Source organism: Octopus sinensis, linkage group LG6 (genome assembly GCF_006345805.1).
Source record: "Octopus sinensis linkage group LG6, ASM634580v1, whole genome shotgun sequence".
Classification (NCBI taxonomy): domain Eukaryota; kingdom Metazoa; phylum Mollusca; class Cephalopoda; order Octopoda; family Octopodidae; genus Octopus; species Octopus sinensis.
This window is the reverse complement of record NC_043002.1, coordinates 559,648-581,697: the sequence shown is the minus strand read 5'-3', so window position 1 is coordinate 581,697 and position 22,050 is coordinate 559,648. Positions and strand designations below refer to the sequence as shown.

The 22,050-nt window shown below is 40.2% G+C and overlaps 1 protein-coding gene across 1 annotated transcript in view; it reads left to right on the top strand.

The window, feature by feature from the left end:
- The window catches only part of LOC115212830, a 61,175-nt gene that overhangs the window by 1,727 nt on the left and 37,398 nt on the right, over positions 1-22,050 (top strand). Inside the window, exons 3-9 of the mRNA XM_036503468.1 lie at positions 2,142-2,206; positions 4,211-4,307; positions 6,881-6,963; positions 9,449-9,581; positions 10,045-10,124; positions 14,497-14,677; positions 20,946-21,058. Of these exons, the coding sequence (XP_036359361.1) occupies positions 2,142-2,206; positions 4,211-4,307; positions 6,881-6,963; positions 9,449-9,581; positions 10,045-10,124; positions 14,497-14,677; positions 20,946-21,058 (752 nt within the window). The remainder of the gene's footprint in view (positions 1-2,141; positions 2,207-4,210; positions 4,308-6,880; positions 6,964-9,448; positions 9,582-10,044; positions 10,125-14,496; positions 14,678-20,945; positions 21,059-22,050) is intronic.

Sequence of the window (22,050 nt, the reverse complement as noted above, 5' to 3'; positions counted from 1 at the left end):
GTCAAACCACTTTCCATTTATTTCAATTGAGCCAAATTACACCCTGTGTTAGCCTAAGATTCTCGGCTTGACCTTCTTGTTTCTCATGTTGGACAGGGTAACTGTTTATAAAGTTGTTTAAAGGCAGCTCACCTAGAGGAGTAACTCAGGTGTGATAAAAGTTCCAGTTCATTGCTGATATATTTAAGTTTACCTAAAGAAGTTTACATTTTTATGGAGTACAAAAGGGGACAAAAGAAAAACTGTTTAGTGCTGGCATTCACAAAAAAAACATCTACTTGATTCATTTCACATGTTTTTGTTTAGAGAACCTCAAGCTGTCATCTAATACAGAAGACACTAACTTACAAAGAAGACTTCTCTAGTAGTGGTGTTACAATAACTTGGGTTTCACATTTATTACTGTTGACCCTGGCTATATCAAGTTGTATAAAACCCAGTTGAAGTTAAATCAACTAACTTAATGTTGTGAATTTAAAGTTGAAATTTGTAGAAAGCTGCTGTTGCAAATTCTTTTTGGGAAATTGAATGTAAAACCAACACCAATTCTATTTTTCATCCTTCTGACCTGGACTACATATGAAAAATAACTGTTTTGAAATAATGAAAAAAGAATTTCTTTGCTATTTTGACCATTTTATAGTCTCTAAAGAAAAAACTCATTTAAAGAGTTGTGGTAAGTCTTTTTGTCAGAGATCCTTGAAATTTTCTGTTGTTTTCTTTTCAACTGAACTGAATAAGAATTCTTCAGCTCATTGTCTTCTATATATATATAAAACTCAGACTGTGTGTGTAAACCCACATAACTTCTGAAGTTAGCAACTGATTTTCTCCAAACTGGGAACATACATTATGTATGTTCCAGAGATGGTTTTAGACTCTTAAAATTTTTCACATAATGCATAACGGGGCGTAAGAAAACACTTTTTCCTAGGTTACGAACGATTATTGTGAGCAAGGGAGGTAACTTTCAGAAATTGTCTCCTTTACATCCAGCACGATTAATTCGCTTACACGTTACTAGGTAAAACTTATTCAGTTACTAGGTAAAACATTTTTTTGTTGGATGTTTTCCATCTTTTTGAAATATTGATATTAATTAATATCTCAGTTCATTGGATGTATTTCTTAAAATTTGCTAAAATATTTATATTATTTACCTTTTCTCATTGACATTTCATTATTAACATACTGTTGTCATCTTAGTTTATTACGTCCTATTTCTTGACATAATGTCTCCAAAGAAGAGATCCTCAATTGGTCGAAAAACAGTGGCAGCAGAGAAGCAGGAAAGGAGGAGAACAAATGAATCATCACACGAGACAATCACAAAATGGTGCAAGAGCAATGGAAAGTGATGAGCAGGGATGCTGCATTCAGCTGACCAGGGATGCTGCATTCAGCTGACCAGGGATGCTGCATTCAGCTGACCAGGGATGCTGCATTAACAGCTTTAGCCAATCTTCCACCACCACATTTCTTTCATGTAGATTTTTTCTCATGTAGTGTTGTTGAGCATGCCCACAGGCTTAATTTATCCCATGGATGTCGTTCCTATGTCTGCTGATTATTCATCATGGTAGCAGCAGCACCAACAGCTACACAAACTATATCCACTGAAAGGTTTTTGGTACATTCTAATAATAATAATGAAATTATTGTATACAGTGCTCAGGTGCACCACAACTTGTCTGAAATCACATACCCACCACCCACTTTTCCATGACAAGGTTAAGGCCTGGAATCTTGCAAACAGACGCATGACATGTCACTTCGTCGAATTAACCCTTCATTTGCTCCACAAATGTTTTGTTGTCAGTGCTGCACTTCCCCATATCAAATATTTCAACCTAACTGTATCATATATACAAACTATGCCTTTTAAATTCTGAGCAACACCAGGTATGTCTGCTAGTGTTTTATAATGCCACTTCATAAATGGACTGAAATTTCTTATTGCCCAGCACAGTATTATAAAAGTTGGTATCTAAATTTGTTGAAGGCATCTTGTTGGGTTGAGAGGTTTTGTGTGTGTATCCATCATCATTTGTTGCACCATCCTTCGACAAAATAGTTTAATTCTATTGATTTTAAGATTTCTGGCTTCTTATAAGAATTATGTTTAAATTGAATCATTTCAGATTGGAATACCATTCAGATAATGTTAGAAAATCTGACTGTCCCTAACAATTCCAAGTCATTTGAAGTAAGTATTTCTTGCAATAAATTAAGATTTAATAAGTATTTTTTATGATTGAATTATAGAATTTCTTTTTTAAATAAATTTTTGTGTATGTGTGTTTCTTGCCCAGAGTTGTGAAGTTCAACTTGGTCAGTGTTCCAGCACCATGTTTATCAAACCTGGAATCTATAGACTTTACTTTTCATAAGTTTCTAAAAATTTAGCAAGACATTATATTGAATATGTATATTTTCATTTAGTTTTACCATTTATGATGATTTATCTTAATAAAATCCATGAGTGAGATACTAATTAGAATTTATATACAAGTTTCACAGTTTTCTTTTTAGTTAAAATAGATTTAAATTTAGCATGTTTTTTTTTTCTTTTTTATGGTGAAAAAATTTTTTTATGATGGCAAATGTTAAAAAAACTCAACTAGTTTCTTGGTTCTGCTTGAGTTACACCGTTTATCTCCACAGTTCTTTAGCTTGCTTTGGTTTTACACTAAATACAGGAGCAATTTGATTATTGTTTATGGAGAATTCACCATTGTACTTGAAATAAATCCTATAGTATTAGTTTGTAGTTTCATAGTTTCTCTGATAACATGGATAGTTAATATATCAGTGGGCTTCTTAACATCTGCTTGCATCAGTAGTAGTAGTAGTTGGGGTTGGGGTGTGAACCTGTGTCTTGTGAGGCGTGATGCTCCTGCAATGGATTGATGTGTCTTTTTTCTTGCAAATCTAGACCAGTTCATTTCCATCTTCATTCCTCCTTATTCCTGTCAGGGTCATGAAAGCAGGATTCTATCAGAAGCAACCATCTGCAAATACTCTGGCTGGTCCTTCAACAAAGGCTATGGTTATGATTCAACTATTTTCTTGTGGTATACTCGTAAGATGTTGTATTGTTTGGCTTTACCCATAACAATCCTGTCCTTTGAGTCTTTCCCCAGAATGCCTAACTGCATGTCCACTGAACCAGAACTAAGATCTCTCAATGTAGAGATGTACTGGCTTCACCTGGAATACGTCCTAAATCTCTGCTTGACTCATCCCATCAAATATCATTCCTCCAGTTGTGACCGTTTGAAGAAACACCATTTTTGCTGCTTTTATTAGCAATGATACTCTTTCAGTCACTAACCAAAATCCAGAGCCAGAGTTAAGGGTAAGCTTTTACCTGAATACAAATGCTTGGACGTTTTTTACAAGGACTTCAAGCAACTAGATGCCCATCAATCCCATACTTCACTGTATGTCTCATGGCATGCAGTTATATGCCTTTTCATGATTCAGAAAGCAAGCCCCTTTTACTAGATAAGGATCGTTAGTGGTAGACAGAAATATGGCCATCAGACAGCGGTTAGTTGATATTGTCACCAGCTGGCTGAAGAAGCAATCTTGAACCAAACAATGGTATGCTACTTGGGGGTGGACCAATGGGTAATGTTGTTAGCTCTTAGAAATACTCTCACAATCCACTTATGACACTTAAAGGGTTCCACTAAATATTCCAAGTCATTATGAGTCTAACAGAAAACAAAAAAAAGCTCTTATTACTTGTAATATATAAAATGCATTAGGCAGAAGTGTGGCTATATGCAATGACAAGGTTTTGGATTCAGTCTCACTGCTGACACCTCGGGTGAGTGTCTGCCACTGTAGGCCTGGAAAAGAAGTAAGAGTTGATGACAGGAAAGACATCCAGTTACAAAATACTACCTCAAATTCTTATTCAATTCATGCTTGCATGGAAAAATGGACACTAAATGGATTGGTGTGTCTTCTCAGATTCTTATAAACCTAGACATGACTTAGACACATACCATCTATCCACTTATTCGGGTGAGGATTATGGAAGCTTCGATTTATAAATGTCAACAACTTAAAAAAACTATAGAAAACCTGTGTAAAAAATAAAGATTATAGTATCGTTATTGTAATTAAGATGGGATTTTTTTATGGTATGAGTTATTCTCAATATAATTTATATTTAGATGTTTTTTTTTTAACTCAACAGATTTCATACACAGTTAAAGAACTCGGTTCTCCAGTGCAAGTTTACTGTGAAGCTAACAGTAGTGAAGGAAACCAGTATCTTCTTTCCACATCAAGGGGTAATGATCGATAGATTTTTTAAAATATTAATGAAATAAAACGGATATTTAACTATCATCAGAGTGTCTGATTATAGTATAATCATTGTCTTCATTGATTTGATATCTATCTTTCCCAAGCATATGTCCAGCATATTACCACCCACTCATTTCATCGATGAGGTCCAACATCCCAATATCTGTTCTCACTACCACCTTCCATGTTTTGCTTAGTCTTCTCTGCTCTGGGCATTTTCTACTCTCAGCGCATTGCCCATTTTCATCTAGCACCTATCACCTTTTACATATCTTCACATATGTACATCTTTTCTGAACTTGTCACATTTAAATGTCCATAAGTTCAGCCCTTGGCAGTTTTGAATACAATCATTTCTGTTAACTTAACACTATTTATAAATGACTGATAAAATCTATGAGCAATGAAGTCTTTCGTTGCCAACAATGGTAGCAACGATTGAACTCCTTCCTTTTCTAATAGAGACTTTATCTATTAACCATCAATGAAGATAAGATAATGATCTTCATTTTATGTCTCATATACCAATCATATTTTATGTACACACACACACTCACTCACTGAGAGCCAAGAAGCGTTGTGGAGATTGAAGTCTGAGAAAATGATTTTCAGAGAACAAATGATACTCTGAAGTGTGACCGGGCTAATTGAAATATCAAATATTCAGAGATACTCTGGGGAAAACCCTTCATGTTAGACACATTAAGATGTTTTGAGTAATAATCACATAACTAGCATGTTGTTTTGCTCCTATTGAAAGCCTTGTGGGGCATGGAAACACTGTAGTGAATTTGGTCTAAGAACAGAGGAAATTGTCAGTAGCAAAGGAAGAATTCAAACAGAGGAATTTGAGACAGGCTGCCCCCGAGAGCTCCTCTATGCTGATGACCTTGCTCTAATAGTTGAATCATTACCTGTACTAGAGAAGAAGTTCCAGGTATGGAAGCAAAGTCTAGAATCAAAGGGCCTTAGAGTGAACCTAGTAAAAACCAAAGTCTTAGTAAGTAGGAATGCAGACAAATCACAAATCCCTTTGGGTAGATGACCCTGCTCAATCTGTAGAAAAGATGTAGGTAGAATCTCCATAAGATGCACCCAGTGTAAGCTTTGGTAAAAAGGTGCAGCAACATCAGAGGAAGGTTAATAGGGAAACTATGTGGAAGGTGCACAAGTACAATAAATGCTGAAAATGTGCAGAGACGCCATCAACTGCTGGGGGAGGGGTCAAGCTAGAGGTAGTAAGATAGCTTCTGTTATCTCGGTGACCAAGTTAGTAATGGAGGTGGGTGCTCCAAGGGCTGTGAGAATAAGATTTGGCTGGACTAAGTTTAGAGAGCTCCTACCCCTCCTGGCAACAAAGGGTCTCTCAGATGAAAAGGCAGATTGTTTGATGCCTGTGTGCAAACAGCTACGCTACACCACAGTGAAACATGGGCTGTCACAACTGAGGACATACGTAGGCTTGAAAGAAATGAAACCAGAATGCTTCACTGGATGTGCAATATCAGTGTGCATGTATGACAGAGTGTAAGCATATTGAGAGAAAAGTTGGGCATAAGAGGCATCAGATGTGGTATGCAAGAGATGCAACTGTGCTGGTATGGTCATGTGATGTGTATGGATGAGGACAGCTGTGTAAAGAAGTGCAGATCTCTAACTGTGGAAGGAACCTGTGGCAGAGCTAATCCAGGAAGATATGCGATGATGTGGCAAAGCATGATCTTCAAACTTTGGGCCTCACAAAGGTGATGACTAGTGACTGAGACCTTTGATGATATGCTGTGCTTGAGAGGACCTGTGCTGGTGGCACATAAAGAACGTCTTTTGAATGTTGAGCCTCATGGAGGCAAAGTGACTGAGTTCCTTTCAAGCCTTGGGCCTCACGGAGGCAAGGTGCATGAGTTCCTTTAAGCGTTGGGCCTCACGGAGGCAACGACCAACACATTTGTCATTGTGTTGTGCTTGAGAAGACTCGTCAAGCCAAACAAAATTGCAGTCATGGCAGATACTGGTGTCACGCAAATTGGCACCTGTGCTGGTAGAAAACCATGCCATATCAGACTGGAGTCTGGTGCAGCTTCCAGCATGCCAGCCCAGTCACACCATCCGACCCATCCCAGCATGGACTACGGCTGTTAAATGATGATGATGAAAAGATGGGATTTTCAGCTACTGTTTTGGCTAGTAAAACTACAGGTATGACTTGAAGCATTTGAAGGTTCCAGGCTGAGTATGGTTGGAGGTAAATGAGTTTCTCACCAAATAATTACAAAGATGTTTAACATCATTTGAAAGAGAAGAAAGTTTAGGAAATATTATGGCAGGTTAAAAGTCTGTGTATAAAAGCAGAAGTTATGATGATAGCAGGTTATAAAAGAAAGGCTGCTGGGTGTATTGATTAAAGTCTTTATAACAGTTGAATTTTTGTGTGTAAGGATCCTGCTCCTTTAATTTTCACTCCCTTTATACTTGTTATCTTTGTAGGAATCTTATTTTGTCCTTCATATCTTATATTACTATTCTTCATATTAAAGATTTTCTTAATTTTTTGTTCCAGGATATCCAACACGTTTTCAACAAAATCAAGTATTTCTAAATTTTCATCCTTCAACCCTTAAAGTGAAAACTCTATCATTTCAGGTAATTTTTCTTTTTGCATTATCAAATGAGTTAAGTGTGGAGGAAGTAGAATTTTTGAGATTTTGTTTTGGATATAAACAATATTTTATTATATGTGACATGGTTTATGGCAAACTATTGTTTGCTTGAAAACTTAATTTGTTGAGAAGCTTATTACATCTTAAAGCCCCAATTAATAAGCAGATGGGATCAGCAACTGAATTATTGCAGTTTTAAGTGTATAGGTTCTGTTCAGGCCTAATATAGCCAAGTGACAGATCTTCTAACTTTGGTGGATTGTATAAATACTCCTTTACGGACTCAACATAGTCTTACTCTTTATAAAAATGCAACAAAGGTTCATTTTACATTGACCACTCTCTGGACATTGGTTGGTTCAAAGAAAAAAACTTTCCATTTAATATTCTTTTCTAATATGGTAGCAGCAGCAGCAGCATTGCACGGACATCCTAAGTAACTGTAACTGTCGTTAATGGTCCCATGGCAACCACTCATACATTGCATCTTCATCTTTACCATCACCACATTTCTTCACACTTTGTGATCCTCTATTTTACCATCATCCTCATCTGCCTTTTTGCAAAAGTTATATATAGACTCTTTTAGGCCCTTGATTCTTCAAATATTGTTTCAACGTATTGGTTTCCTTTCTTCATTTATGTTAGAATCATTTATGGCCTGTTATACCACCACCCTGTTTAATACCACCAGGGGTTGCCTTTACAGCAGTTTGTTCTGTTGTAAACATTTACATAAGGTTCCTAGCAGAAGATTACTATGACCTGTCCATGTAACATCACATCTTTATGATGCCAAAAAACCAGCACTAAACTCTCTGCATTCCAATTCTATATCCCAATCATCACTCCTTATTCACACACAAGCACCACATCCTTTTCGTCTTTACGACACAATCTTTTCAATCCTCATCTTCTGTCCAAACCATAAAAGATGTTCTCCATATCTTACACTTCTCACAAGTTTTGTTGCCTCCCAAACCGTATCCAATCTGTCTGGTCTCTTGTCAAAAGGACCTCTACCACTTTACAGAAACCTTTTCCATAGAGGTACTGTGAGTAGTAGTACCTCTATGGAGAGAGTATCCGCCTTTGTTATTTGCTTTGCATCCAGCTCCATGCTGCATATAATTGGTAGAGCTACTCCATGTCTATGTCCCTTCCCACTCCATGAAGTTCACTACCTTGTACACCTCTCAAGTACACAAATACCTGTGGTCGCTTCAAATAAACAACACTTATTTCTAACAATGTCCTTTCCATTGCCTTCAAATATTGCACTCTACAGTTCATCCCAATATGCACCAAAGTCTTCGGCCTTTCAATTCTCTCTCTCTCATAATTACCACTATTGTTTCTGAAGAGAGCTAAATTCTATGTCAGCCACCAGCTGGTTCTTAACTTCAAGAAATTTGATCAAAGTAATCTCATCACCTTTTAATATCAGCAAAGCTTTCAACCATGCCTGGCAAACAAATCTCATCAGAAAAATGCCTCCTATGGATTCCATTCATCTCTTATCTCCTAGATCACTAGCTTCCTATCAGAAGGTACTATCAAACCATGTTGACAGAGCTCTTTTTAGTTCCATACTCAATATGCCCAACTATATTTTAGGCTCCACTTGCAACCATGTATCATCCACATGCAACCTCGAGACTACATCCCAAAGCCACAATGATTCCATGAATGGAGACTTCAAAAGTGTCTTCATCACAGTAGCAAGAGAGTAGAAGCCCTTTAGATATCAAGTAAACATTGTAACAATTCCACTTAAACACAGCCAGAGCCCTCACAGTTGCTCTAAATGTTAGTCCTTACTATTACACAGGATCTCTTCTGGTGAAAACACAATCCTTAACATAGCTAGAACTTCAAGACAAGCCCTTCTTCTCAAGGCTAGAAAATACTTCCTTCCCATGCAATTACTAATATTCTACAAATTTCAGCTGAAGCACACAATGGAATGTTGTTTTCACACCTGGATTGAGCTGTTGCTACTGACTCACACATTTTCAGAGCACATCCAGAGGAATGCCGTCTGATTGGCATAAAACCTCAAACAGACATATTCTAGCCTGTGACTCACGGACACGCTGTCTTGTTTCTGTCTTTTCTACAAGCATGGTCTCTGTTCCTTAGAGAAGCCTGGAGATGAAAAGTAGACGAAGCCCGTAAGTAGACAGATTTGACAAAGACACCAAAGAAGTTAAGGCAATTCTGTGTTGATGTTTTGCTAAGTTATTTGATGGCATCTGATTTCGGTATATTTGAGAGTACAGACTGATGCTAACCATTTGAATAGATCTCTGTGATCTCTAGATTCATTCTGATTAAATTATTCCAATATCCTTTGTTTGATATGGACCTAGGATTTCAATTTTAGGAATTTTTCAAGTATTTTCTCCAATACAGTATTTTATTTATTATACATTTTGTTCTATTTATTTCACTCTTCCTTTATTTAGGTGTATTTAAGTTACACAACTCTTATTATTGAAGATATTATGAACTCTATAATCCAATGTGATGTGGTGACAATAGATTGCTCTCAAAGCATTGCAGCAGTCTCAAAATGTTTTCCAGTTCCATCTGTGGCAAGTGAGTTGATCAAAGTAAATTCTATTTCAATAAGAAGCAGTTGAAAAAAAAAGTTATCTTTTCATTTGTTTCAGTCGTTATACTGCAGCCATGCTGGGGCCTTTGAAGAATTTTAGTCAAATGACATGACCCCCCCCCCAGCCTGGTACTTATTCTATCAGTCTCTTTTGCTGAACCTCTAAGTTAAAAATTCGTTCTACTATGATATGTTTCTCATCATTGTATTTTAAGATAGATGCCCCTCCCCACAAAATTTTGTTGACTTACTAAATAATAAAATTTTTAATTATGTTTTCCTTCACATTTTCATTTCATTATCTGAGATTTACTACTGTTTTTGTTTTCTCAATAACATACTATAGGCTTGGTTGTATATATTCTACTTAAGTTTCAAACCCAAAATTCAAAACTAGTTTTGAACTTTTGACATTCGTATATTTTCATTATACTTTATATTTTACAGACAACACATTTAATGTTAGCAGTGAAATTCAAAAGAAAATTTCTGACAATGTTTGGGAACTTGATGAAAGAATTTTTAAGGTTAGAAACCATTGACACAGATTATCCCTCAAGTTCTTTATTAATTTTGCTCTAACAAAATTATAAGAGATGTAAAAAAAAATGTATCGACTTTTTTGTTACCCGCCATGCCAGACCATTGTTGCAAAACGCTGTGACGACCGCTCCACCCACCCCAAAATGCGAGGCCAAAATGTAACGGAGCCCGACATCAGCAGCATCAGTAGTAGAGGAACAGCAAGGCTGCATGTGCGTTGACGACTACGAACGAAACAGACAGGCACCTGGTCTGTTCGCTCCCTCGCTTGTCTCGTACGCATCCTCACTTTTCCTTCTTTCCTGTCCACCCGACACCGCTCTTGTTGCTTCCCTTCCATGGCTGCCGGAAACTGAAAGAAGCCTGTCATATATATATATATATATGTATGTATGTATAGCTCGACTAAAGGCGGTGCTCCAGCATGGCTGCAGTCAAATGACTGAAACGAATAAAAGAATATTTCTAGTGAAATACACTTTGTTTCAATTAATGTTGAAAATAACAAGGAAGGTTTTAAATAACTTTGTCATTATTAAACTAATGTTTGGAACATAAATTATCAAGAAATTTTGACTGAAGATTTTAATTTAGATGACTTTTTAATTGGAAATTTGTGTTGAGAAAACTGTAGTATCCCAGTTTCCTTGCTTATGACAAGGAACAGGACTATTGCGGTGATTGGCTGTACCTGAGAAGACACGGCAAGCTAAGTAAAAATGTGGCCATCCATACCTACTGGCATGTGCGTCATGGCCACAGCCCTCCCCCCAGCTGATTAGTCTTTCTTTTGCAGATGCCAGTGGCATGTAAAATGCCCTCATGCCAGTGCTACGTAAACGAACCCCTGCTGGTAGCATGTAAAAAGTACCCAGTCCTCACCCTGTAAAGTGGATGGCATTAGGAAGGGTATCTGACCATAGAAACCATGCCAAAACAGACAAAACTTAGCTCTGCAGCGGGCCAGCTCCTAACAAACCATCCAACCCATGCTAGCATGCAAAACAGACATTAAACGATGATGATGTTGATGTATTTCGTTTTGGGATTTGGTTTGCAAGATTCTTTATATGAGTTTGTGTGTTGAAGCTTCTTCTGTTGTGTCTGGGGAGGGTCATTCTCTTTTTGTGCCTTATAGCATAACACACTCACCGGTAAAATTTCCACTTTTTTCTTATTTTTATTTTCCTAAACATTTTCGTTGCGTCTTGCAACCTTTTCAATAGTCTTGACTCTGTCCCTTATTTACTCTGCGTTCCTTTTTGTTTGTTTGTGCACATGTGTGTGTGTGTGTGTGTGTGTGTGTGTGCCTATGCATGTACATATGTATATGTGTGTGTATGTATCTTGCATGTCTGTGTTTGTGTATTTTCTATGTATGTGTGTTTGTGAGCATGTGTGTGTATATGTATTCACCTCTGTCTCCTTGTGTGTGCATGTCTGTGTGTGTGTGTGTGTGTGTGTGTGTGTGTGTTATGCAACTATGTACCATGTTCGTATGTATGGATGTGCGTCTCTATATGTGTGGATCCGTGGATCCATATATGTTCTTGTGTGGAGTAAAGTGTGTGTGTATATATGGTCATGTTTCAGTCTCCATTTGCGTATGTGTGCTGCTTGTCTGTTCTTATAACCTATCTACCTATCTGTTGATCTGTTTATTTCCATATGCTTACATACAAAAAAAAAATACATGTGCATACACACACACACTCACACACACATACATACATCTATCTACATAACAGCCCATTAACTATTCTACTCTACCCGTGTAAACTGTGGGCATAGGGGTATGATATCTACTATGCATATTTCCTATTTAGTATTGGGGAAGTTTCATTTATAAGGACGTACTTCCGTATTTGTGTGAGTATTGGGTCTTTTAGGTGCTTGGATAAGATGCGGATGTCAAGTTGCCTCCATGGTGGTCTTTGGTATGTTGGTAGAGTATGGAGGACTGTTTTTTGTTGTCATATTGTCTCAGATGTTCATTTATTCGTTCCGCAATGCTCCTTGATGTCTCGTTCATGTCTTTACAAGCACCTTCTATGCATCTTATGCTGTGTCTTTACAAGCACCTTCTAAAGCATCTTATGCTGTAAACTACATTTTGAGTTCTACAGTTAATGCCAGGGTTAATCCTATATACCATGCAGTTATTATTGGTGCATATGGTATTCTTAAAGGGATACATCCTACATAGTTGTGATCTGACGGAGTTCCCTGGCTTTTCAGCAATCTTAATCTTTAGTTTGGTCTCCTTTAGAGCTTTCCTAAATCTATGGGCTAGTTCTCCATAGGCTGTGGCCTCTACAAACATCACTCCTTGATATTTGTCGTTTTTATACCACGTGTTCGTCCTGTTTGCCTTGTCACAAGTTCTTTGTATCCTATTCCATTCTTTGTTTCTATATCTAGGGCAGGTACCACTGGTATCATTATGTATAATGTTATCTAATTTCTTTCTAGCCCCCTTGTATACTCGAACCCTATCTTTCTGATCATATCCAGAGAACTGCATGCGGTGTATGAAGTTCTGTATATATTTCTTCATTTCATAGGGTTCGCATAGTGGGGACACATTGTTCATTATTCTAACTAGGTCTGCTATTTGTATGTTAATTTTCATGTTGTGTAACAAAGCTGAGTTCTTGTGAACAACATATTTTGAAGTTACAGGTTTCATGTAATTAGAGTGGAGGAGCTGCACTCTATTGTTCACAGTCTCTAACCAAAGTTCAGTATCAAGTACAGGGAGTCTATTGTTAGGGTGCTTAGTTTGGTAATCTATAGTTACCTTGATACTTTGGTGAATGGAGTTAGCTATTTGCTGGATGCTCTCCATTACATTCTTCCCAGTCTCTACATTACCGTCACTAGAGTTGGTTCTGGCTATTATGTTTATGTCATCTACATATCTACTGTAGAGTAGAAGAGTTATGGACTGTTCTGTTAACATTTGTTTAAATTTTCTGTCCCACCAGGTCATGAAGAGGCCAGCCACACCTCCAGCTACACCAACACCATTGGCTGCACCTTGAACCTGCATGTATAGTTTTTTATTAAACTTTACTATGTGGTTTTTCAAGGTGGTTTTTACGCTGGCCCCTATTGCATATGCAATCATTTCTTTCACCTGATTGTTGTTCTCAGGGTTTTGGGTGGGTGCGGTCCAGCCACTCCAGCGCTCTGTGGTGCTTTTCTTCACCGCTGAAGTGATGGTGGGTGGTCTTCCCTTCTGTGACCTGGTGAGGCAGAATTTACTAAGGTCATGGTCATCTAAATAGTTACTGTCATAGTATAGTCTGAGGAGGAGGCCCAGTTCCTTGGCGTTGACCTTACGGAATTCCACTTCACTCTCACACATTGCTTGAATGCATTTCTCCACAGCAAAATCTATGTCTATAGATGGGTAGAGTGAAATTACATCCATACTACCCACTATACAACCTGTGAGGTCGTTGGAGTGGTTGCAAGTACTAATTTTACTGAGAAGACCTTCCATACTCACTCAGACATCCGGAGACATCTCTATGAGAGGTCACAATACCTGTGAGAGGAAGTGGGACAGTCTATGGTTGCTGGAGATGTTCGCTCCACAAACTGGTCTGGTTGGGGGCCCCGTGACGGGGTTTACGTAGGGTTTGTGGTCTTTGCGTTACCCGTATAGTGTAGGAACATCATTGTTGGATTTTGGAAATTGTGTGCCATCCTTTTTATAGGTTGGAGTATGTTGCACCACATTCCCATTGAGTGTGCATTGAGGAGTTTTTCCACTCTTCCCTGTTCTTGTGGTGCAACTTCTCTCATGCTACTGCTGTGTTGTTGCATGGTCTGGACAGGTTCTGTGGGCTGTCCATTGACAGTCAGCCAGACTTGTCTGTAGGCAGGCACACTAATTCTCTGTCCCTAATCAGCTGTTTTAGTTTTTGTAGGCCTTGGTCAACAGATGGACTGAGTTGGTGGGTCCCTTCCTCACTATGTTTTTTAGTGGATTTGTTGTATCGGTCTAAGATATGTTGGTGTCTATTTCTAGCTAAGGAGATCTTTGCTTCTGTTTCACTGCCAATTTGGGGTGGGATACATACCCTTTTGTTAAAGGGTAAGTCTGTGGGGTAGATCCTTGTCATGTCATAAGATTTGTTGTTAGGGTTATAGAAGACATGTTGATGGAGAAATTGAGCAGAAATTGGTATAAGAATAAAATGAGTTTTACATTCAAATCACCCTCAGATTTATCCTAAACACCAGTACAAACTTCATATATTATCTTATATCTGTGTTGACGATAAAATAGTTACATTTCAGTTTACAAAATAATTTTTATTGAAAAATTCTCATTTTTTCCCTTAGGTTAACAATGAACCATTTTATAAATTATTACAACTAAGAAGAACAAGTATTGCAGAGGTTGACATAAAAGAAACAGTGGAAATGAACTGCTTTGTGGTCTCGGTACCAAATATAAATGCAACCTTCAAAGCATTTGTCTCTTTAAAACCTTCTGTTGAATATAATATATCAAGTATCAGTTGTAAGTATTTCTTTTATTCTTTTGTTTTGACTACAGCCATGCTGGAGCACCACCTTTTAGTTGAACAAATCAACCCCAGAAATTATTGTTTGTCAGCCTAGTACTTATTCTGTCGGTCTCTTTTGCCAAATTGCTAAGTTTTGTGGACGTAAGCACACCAACATCGGTTGTCAAGTGATGGAGAGGGGACAAACATAGATATGCAAATACATACATGTACCTATATATATAATATATATATATATGTGGTACCAGTGCCGGTGGCACATAAGAAAACCATCCGAACGTGACCGTAGCCAGTACCGCAATGACTGGCCTCCGTGCTGAGGGCACGTAACAAACACCATCCGAGCGTGGCCGTCCGCCAGCCTCGTCTAGCACCTGTGTCGGTGACACATAAGAAAACACCATCCGAGCGTGGCCGTCTGCCAGCCTCGTCTGGCACCTGTGTCGGTGGCACATAAAAAACACCATCCGAGCGTGGCCGTCTGCCAGCCTCGTCTGGCACCTGTGTCGGTGGCACATAAAAAAACACCATCCGAGCGTGGCCGTCTGCCAGCCTCGTCTGGCACCTGTGTCGGTGGCACATAAAAAAACACCATCCGAGCGTGGCCGTCTGCCAGCCTCGTCTGGCACCTGTGTCGGTGGCACATAAAATCACCCACTACACTCTCGGAGTGGTTGGCGTTAGGAAGGGCATCCAGCTGTAGAAACACTGCCACATCTGACTGGCCTGGTGCAGCCTTCGGGCTTCCCAGACCCCAGTTGAACCGTCCAACCCATGCTAGCATGGAAAGCGGACGTTAAACGATGATGATGATGATGATGATGATGATGATGATGATGGGCTTCTTTCAGTTTCCATCTACCAAATCCACTCACAAGGCTTTGGTTGGCTCGAGGCTATAGTAGAAGACACTTGCCCAAGGTGCCATGCAGTGGGACTGAACCTGGAACCATGTGGTTGGGAAGCAAGCTTCTTACCACACAGTCCCCATGAACTACAGTTATATCTGTTTGGTACATCACTGTGCTGTGTACTAAATTCATCATCATCATCGATTAATGTCTGCTTTCCATGCTGGCATTGGTTGAACAGTTTGACTGGGGTCTGGAGAGCCAGCAACTGCACCAGGCTCCAATCTCATCTGGCAAAGTTTCTACAGCTGGATGCCCTTCCTAACATCAGACTGGACATGTGACCTCCCCACGTCCGGCCGACTTGCGACCTTCCCCTGTGGAGGACAACAGACCATGTCTTCCACATGGTACGATAAGAGGTCCACCGGATTTAGACCCAGTCAGCTGGTGCTTTTTATGCGTCACTGGCACAGGAGCCAGTCAGGTCAGCCTGGCAACGATCATGTTTGGATGGTGCACGGGAGCCAGTCAGGGGGCGCCAGCTACAATATTGGTTTTACTTGACTCAACAGGTCTTCTCAAGCATATCATATCACCCGACACATCAGGAGTATTTTTAACAGGGCTGAACGTGTGTGGCTGCCATCTCACTTTAGTTGCCAGGTTTTCTCAATCACAACATATCTCCAAAGGTCCCAGTCTCCTGTCATTGCCTCTGTGAGGCCCAGCGTTCAAAGATCATGCTTCACCACCTCATCCTATGTTTTCCCGGATCTACCTCTTCTACAGGTTCCTTCTACAGTTAAGGAGTGGCACTTTCTCACACAGCTATCTTCATTCATACATAACACATGGCCGTACCAGCACAGTCGCCTCTCTTGCACACCACATTTGATGATTCTTATGCCCAACTTTTCACTCAGAGTGCTTACACTCTGTCGGGTGTGCACACTGACATTACACATCCAGCAGATCATACTGGCTTCATTTCTTTCGAGCCTATGCATGTCCTCAGCATTCATAGCCCATGTTTCACTGCCATGTAGCATGGCTGTTTGCACACATGCATCATACAGTCTACCTTTCACCCTGAGCGAGAAGCCCTTAATTGTCAGCAGAGGTAGGAGCACCTTCAACTTTGCCCAGGCTATCCTTACTCTAGTCACTACACTCTCACAGCAACCAACCCAACTACAGACTTGGTCGCTTAGATAGCAGAAGCTATTAACTATTTCTAGTTTCTTCCCCTGGCATGTGATGAAATCTTGTTTTCTGTACATCTTTGGTGTTTATGGCACCCGAGCATCTGCCACACACAAAAACTATCTTCCCAGTTAACCTTCCTTTGATATTGTTGCACCTCTTATGTGTCCATAGCTTACACCAGGTACATTTTATGGAGTTTCTACCCACACCTTTTCTACAGGTCAAGCAGAGTCATCTACCTGAAGGGTGTTGTGATTTGACAGCCTTCCTACTTACTAGGACTTTGGTTTTTGCTAGATTGATTCTAAGGCCCTTTGATTCTAATCCTTGCTTCCACACTTGAAACTTCATCTCTAGTTCTGGTAGTGACTCAGCTATTAGAGCCAGGTCATCAGCATAGAGGAGCTCACAGGAACAGCCTGTCTTGAATTCCTCTGTTATTGCCTGGAGGACTGTGATGAATAAGAGGGGGCTGAGGACTGATTCTTGGTGGACCCCTACCTCTACCCAGAATTCTTCACTATACTTGTTGTCAACTCTCACCTTACTGATAGCATCCCTGTACATGGCTTGTACAGCTCTTACCAACCACTGTTTCCTCATTGACCACCAGATAAAGGATTGGAGGACCCTATCAAAGGCTTTTTCCATGTCAATGAAAGCCTGGTACAGACGTTTATCTTTGGCTCAGAATTTCTCCTACAGCTGCCTTACCAGAAATATAGCATCAGTGGTGCTTTTCCCTGGCACGTACCCAAACTGCACCTTTCTAAACTAACTCTCTCCCTAATTAGTTGGGCTTTGACCCTCTCTGTAGCTTTCATTACCTGATCCAACAACTTGATACCTCTATAATTATTCGTATCTAATGCATTACCTTTACCTTTGTAGCAGTTGACTATTATGCTGCTACACCAGTCATTGGGTATGACTCCTTCGTGTATCTCCTGATTGACTACACGGGTGACAAGACTATAGCCTACACCGCCAGATATTTTAAGCATCTCTATAGTGATTCCTGATGGGCCAGTGGCTTTCCCTGTTTTCATACCCTTAATTGCTTCATCTACCAAGGTACTGTCAATTCAGATAGCTGTTCCCTCTGTTGGGTCGACATTTGGCAGACTCTCTTTCTCCCATTCATTCTCTTTATTGAGCAACCCTTCATAGTGGTGTCTCCAAACCTCTCTCTTTGCAGCCTTGTTAAGTGCAAGTGAGCCTTCATCCATGCGAACACATTTCTCTCTTGTGACATCACGATTCTCTCTCACACACTGTCTTGTAACACGAAACACTTCAAGTGTTTGGTCTTCATGATGCAGAACATTGGCAAATTATTTTCTTATCTACTTCCCCTCTGGCAGTCTGATACAATTCTCTGCTACCACCATTCTTCCAGTCCTTCCATGCCTGTTTCTTTTCCCTAATGGCCCTGTCAACTACATTGTTCCACCACCACATTACCTTGCATCAAGAGGGAATTTTGCACCATCCACAGATCTGGTCTGTAGCCCTCAACAGGTTTTCTCATAGGAACCTCAAGTTGTCGTCCACATCATGTGATGCTATATCCTCCTCTATTTCGTCAAAAGCTTCGAGTTAAGAGGGAAAATCCACAGATTCTTATGCAAGCAATTTCATCATCATCCGCTTTCCATGCTGGCATGGGTTGGACGGTTTGACTGAGGACTGGCGGGCCAGATGGCTGCACCAGGCTCCAATCTGATCTGGCAGAGTTTCTACAGCTGGATGCCCTTCCTAATGCCAACCAATCCAAGAGTGTAGGGGGTGCTTTTATGTGCCACCGGCACAAGGGCCAGTCTGGCGATACTGCTGATGGCCATGCTCAAATGGTGATTTATACAGGACCCTGTCCAGCGCCACTAGCAACGCCCTCGCTCGAATGTTGTCTTTCACGTTCCACCAGTACAAGTGCCACTAAGGCGGGGCTAGTAACGATCACGCTCAAATGGTGCTTTTTATGTGCCACCAGCACAGGAGCCAGTCAGCCGCCCTGGTAACAATCACGCCTGGATGGTGCTCTTAGCGTTCCACTAGCACAGATGCCAGTCAAATGGTGCTGTCATTGAATTTGATTTCGATTTCACTGGCCTCAACAGGTCTCCGCAAGCAGAGTTTAGTGTCCAATGAAGGAAAGGTATGCATAAGTGGGCTGGTTATACCCCTGGCATAGGCCATGAAGTTATGGTCTCCCTCGGCTGGCCGGGTCTTCTCAAGTACAGCATATTTCCAAAGATCTCAGTCACTAGTCATTGCCTTGGTGAGGCCTAATGTTCAAAGGTTGTGCTTCACCACCTCATCCCAGGTCTTCCTGGGTCTACCTGTTCCACATGTTCCCTCAACCGCTAGAGTGTGCCACTTTTTCACACAGCTATCCTCATCCATTCTTGCCACATGACCATACCAGCGCAGTCATCTCTCTTGCACACCACATCTAATGCTTCTTAAGTCCAGCTTTTCTCTCAAGGTACTTACACTCTGTCGAGTATGCACACTGACATTACACATCCAACGGAGCATACTGGCTTCATTCTTTGCGAGCTTACGCATGTCCTCAGCAGTCACGACCCATGTTTCACTGCCATGTAGCATGGCTGTTCGTACACACGCGTCATACAGTCTACCTTTTACTCTGAGCCTGAGGCCCTTTGTCACCAGCAGAGGTAAGAGCTCTCTGAACTTTGCCCAGGCTATTCTTATTCTAGCAGCTACACTTTCAGTGCCCCCCCCACCACCGCTACTGAGTTGGTCACCTAAGTAACAGAAGCTATCAACTACTTCTAGTTTTTCTCCCTGGAATGTGGCGGAAGTTGTTCTCTGCACATTTTCAGTGTTTATTTCTCCTGAGCATCTACCACATACAAAAACTATCTTCCCAGTTAGCCTTCCTTTGATATTACTGCACCTCTTATGTGTTCATAGCTTACACTGGGTATATCTTATAGAGTTTCTACCTACGCCTTTTCTACAGATCAAGCAGGCCATCTACCTAAAGAGATTTGTGGTTTGTCTACTTTCCTACTTATTAGGACTTTGGTTTTAGCTAGGTCGACTCTAAGGCCCATAGATTCCAATCCTTGCTTCCACACCTGAAACTTCTCCTCTAGTTCTGATAGTGACTCGGCAATTAGAGCAAGGTCATCAGCATAGAGAAGCTCCCAGGGGCATCCTGTCTTGAATTCCTCTGTTATTGTCTGGAGTACTATGATAAATAGGAGGGGGCTGAGGACTGAACCTCTACCCGGAATTCTTCACTGTACTCGTTGCCAACCCTCGCCTTACTGACAGCGTCCCTGTACATGGCTTGCACGGCTCTCACTAACCATTCATCTATCTCTAGTTTCCTCATTGACCACCAGATAAGGGATTGGGAGACCTTGTCAGAGGCTTTCTCCATGTCAACGAAAGCCAGGTACAAGGGCTTATCTTTGGCTATGTATTTCTCCTGCAGCTGCCTTACCAGGAATATAGCATCAGTGGTGCTTTTCCCTGGCACGAACCTAAACTGCATCTCATCTAAACTGACTCTCTCCCAAATTAGTTGGGCTACGACTCTCTGTGTGACCTTCATTACCTGATCCAACAACTTGATACCTCTGTAATTATTTGTATCTAATGCATCACGTTTACCTTTGTAGCAATTGACTATTATGCTGCTACACCAGTCATTGGGTATGACTCCTTCCTGTATCACCTGGTTAACTATGCGGGTGACTAGGCTATAGCCGACACCACCAGATATTTTAAGCATCTTTGCGGTGATTCCTGATGAGCTGGGGGCTTTCCCTGTCTTCATACTCTTAATTGCTTTATCTACCAAGGTACTGTCAATTCGGATAGCTGGTCCCTCTGTTGGGTCAACATTTGGCAGACTCCTTTTCCCCATACATTGTCTTTGTTGAGCAACCTTTCATAATGACATCTCCAAACCTCTCTCTCTCTTTGCAGCCTCGTTTAGTACAAGTGAACCATCAGCCATGCAGACACATTTCTCTCTTTCATGTGTTAACAAAATTTCATTTGAAGTCATTAATGCAATGATTTTAATAAGATTTCTTTTAAAGTCCTTTGTATCATTACTTTTAATACTAATTTTACAACGTCTTGAAATAGTGACCTCAAGGATGCTCAGACTAGCTTACCTTTTGCTTTCTTTCAATTTGTTTGTTTTATTTTCTAGTACAACTAGAAGCACATGCGTTAAACAATATCGACCCTCTAAGTAAGAACTTTGTGCCATGTTCTTGTGATTTGAAAGTGATGATGTGTGACATCAATTGTTGCTGTGATTCTGTAAGTTATTGGGATTTTCTGTGATGGTCTAATCCAGAAATTCAATTATTTTTATTTAATTTTGAAATTTACTTTTCATTAAAACTTATTTTACCATTTTAAGGCAAGACTAATACCTCAGATTTCAGATAGCAAAATCTCAGGAAAATAGCAAAAGATATGCTTCTGGGCGTTATTAGACTGTGCAAAACTGAAAATATTTCACCAAAATGTGGATATTATCTTTGTGTAGTTGGACATTGTAAAATCAACCATTTTCAGTGTTTTTCTCAAAATGACATTTCTGACTATGAGTAGCAATCTTTAGGTCACAATATCTCCAAGAATAATTGATGTAACAGGCTGAAAGTTTGCAGGTGTATTAGTTGGATACTTGCCTAGATGCTGTTCTAGTGTGATTAGATTCACTTCATTTGTTCAGCTTCCAGAAACACTTGAATGCTACTGCCCAGGTGTCAAAAACGCTTGAACGGCTGCATTTGGCTATGAGCAACTCAATGACGAAACCTAGGTCAAATTCATGAATGTCTTTGATTCAGCATCTCGTCTACACCCCAATCCGTTAGCATTCCAAGTTAGAGCATACTATCTTTGATAGTTTGTCGGTCATTTTGAATTTATAATTAAATCATGAATATATAATGTGGAAATGTGAATATTATGTCTTTAGATAGAACTAACAGTGTTCTTGATGTATGCCATATTTGGTTTGCCTGGGTTTTGTTCCCCCTGAGTGAGAGCATCTCCAATTCAGGAGTGTTTTCCTACGTCTGAGGTGTTAGTCATGCCTTGGAGGATTGGATTGGGTGAGTGGGCCAGGGGTGGGGGATGTATAGGGGGGAGTTTCATAAGAGTGTGATGACAAGATGGATGGTGAGGGAAATAGGTGCGGCCGTGCAGTGTTGATTATGGTAAAAGGCATTGAGAGTGACAGCAGACAAATGGAGTTAAAGATGGAGTGCAGTAGAGGAGAGAGAACAATGGCTGAAGGC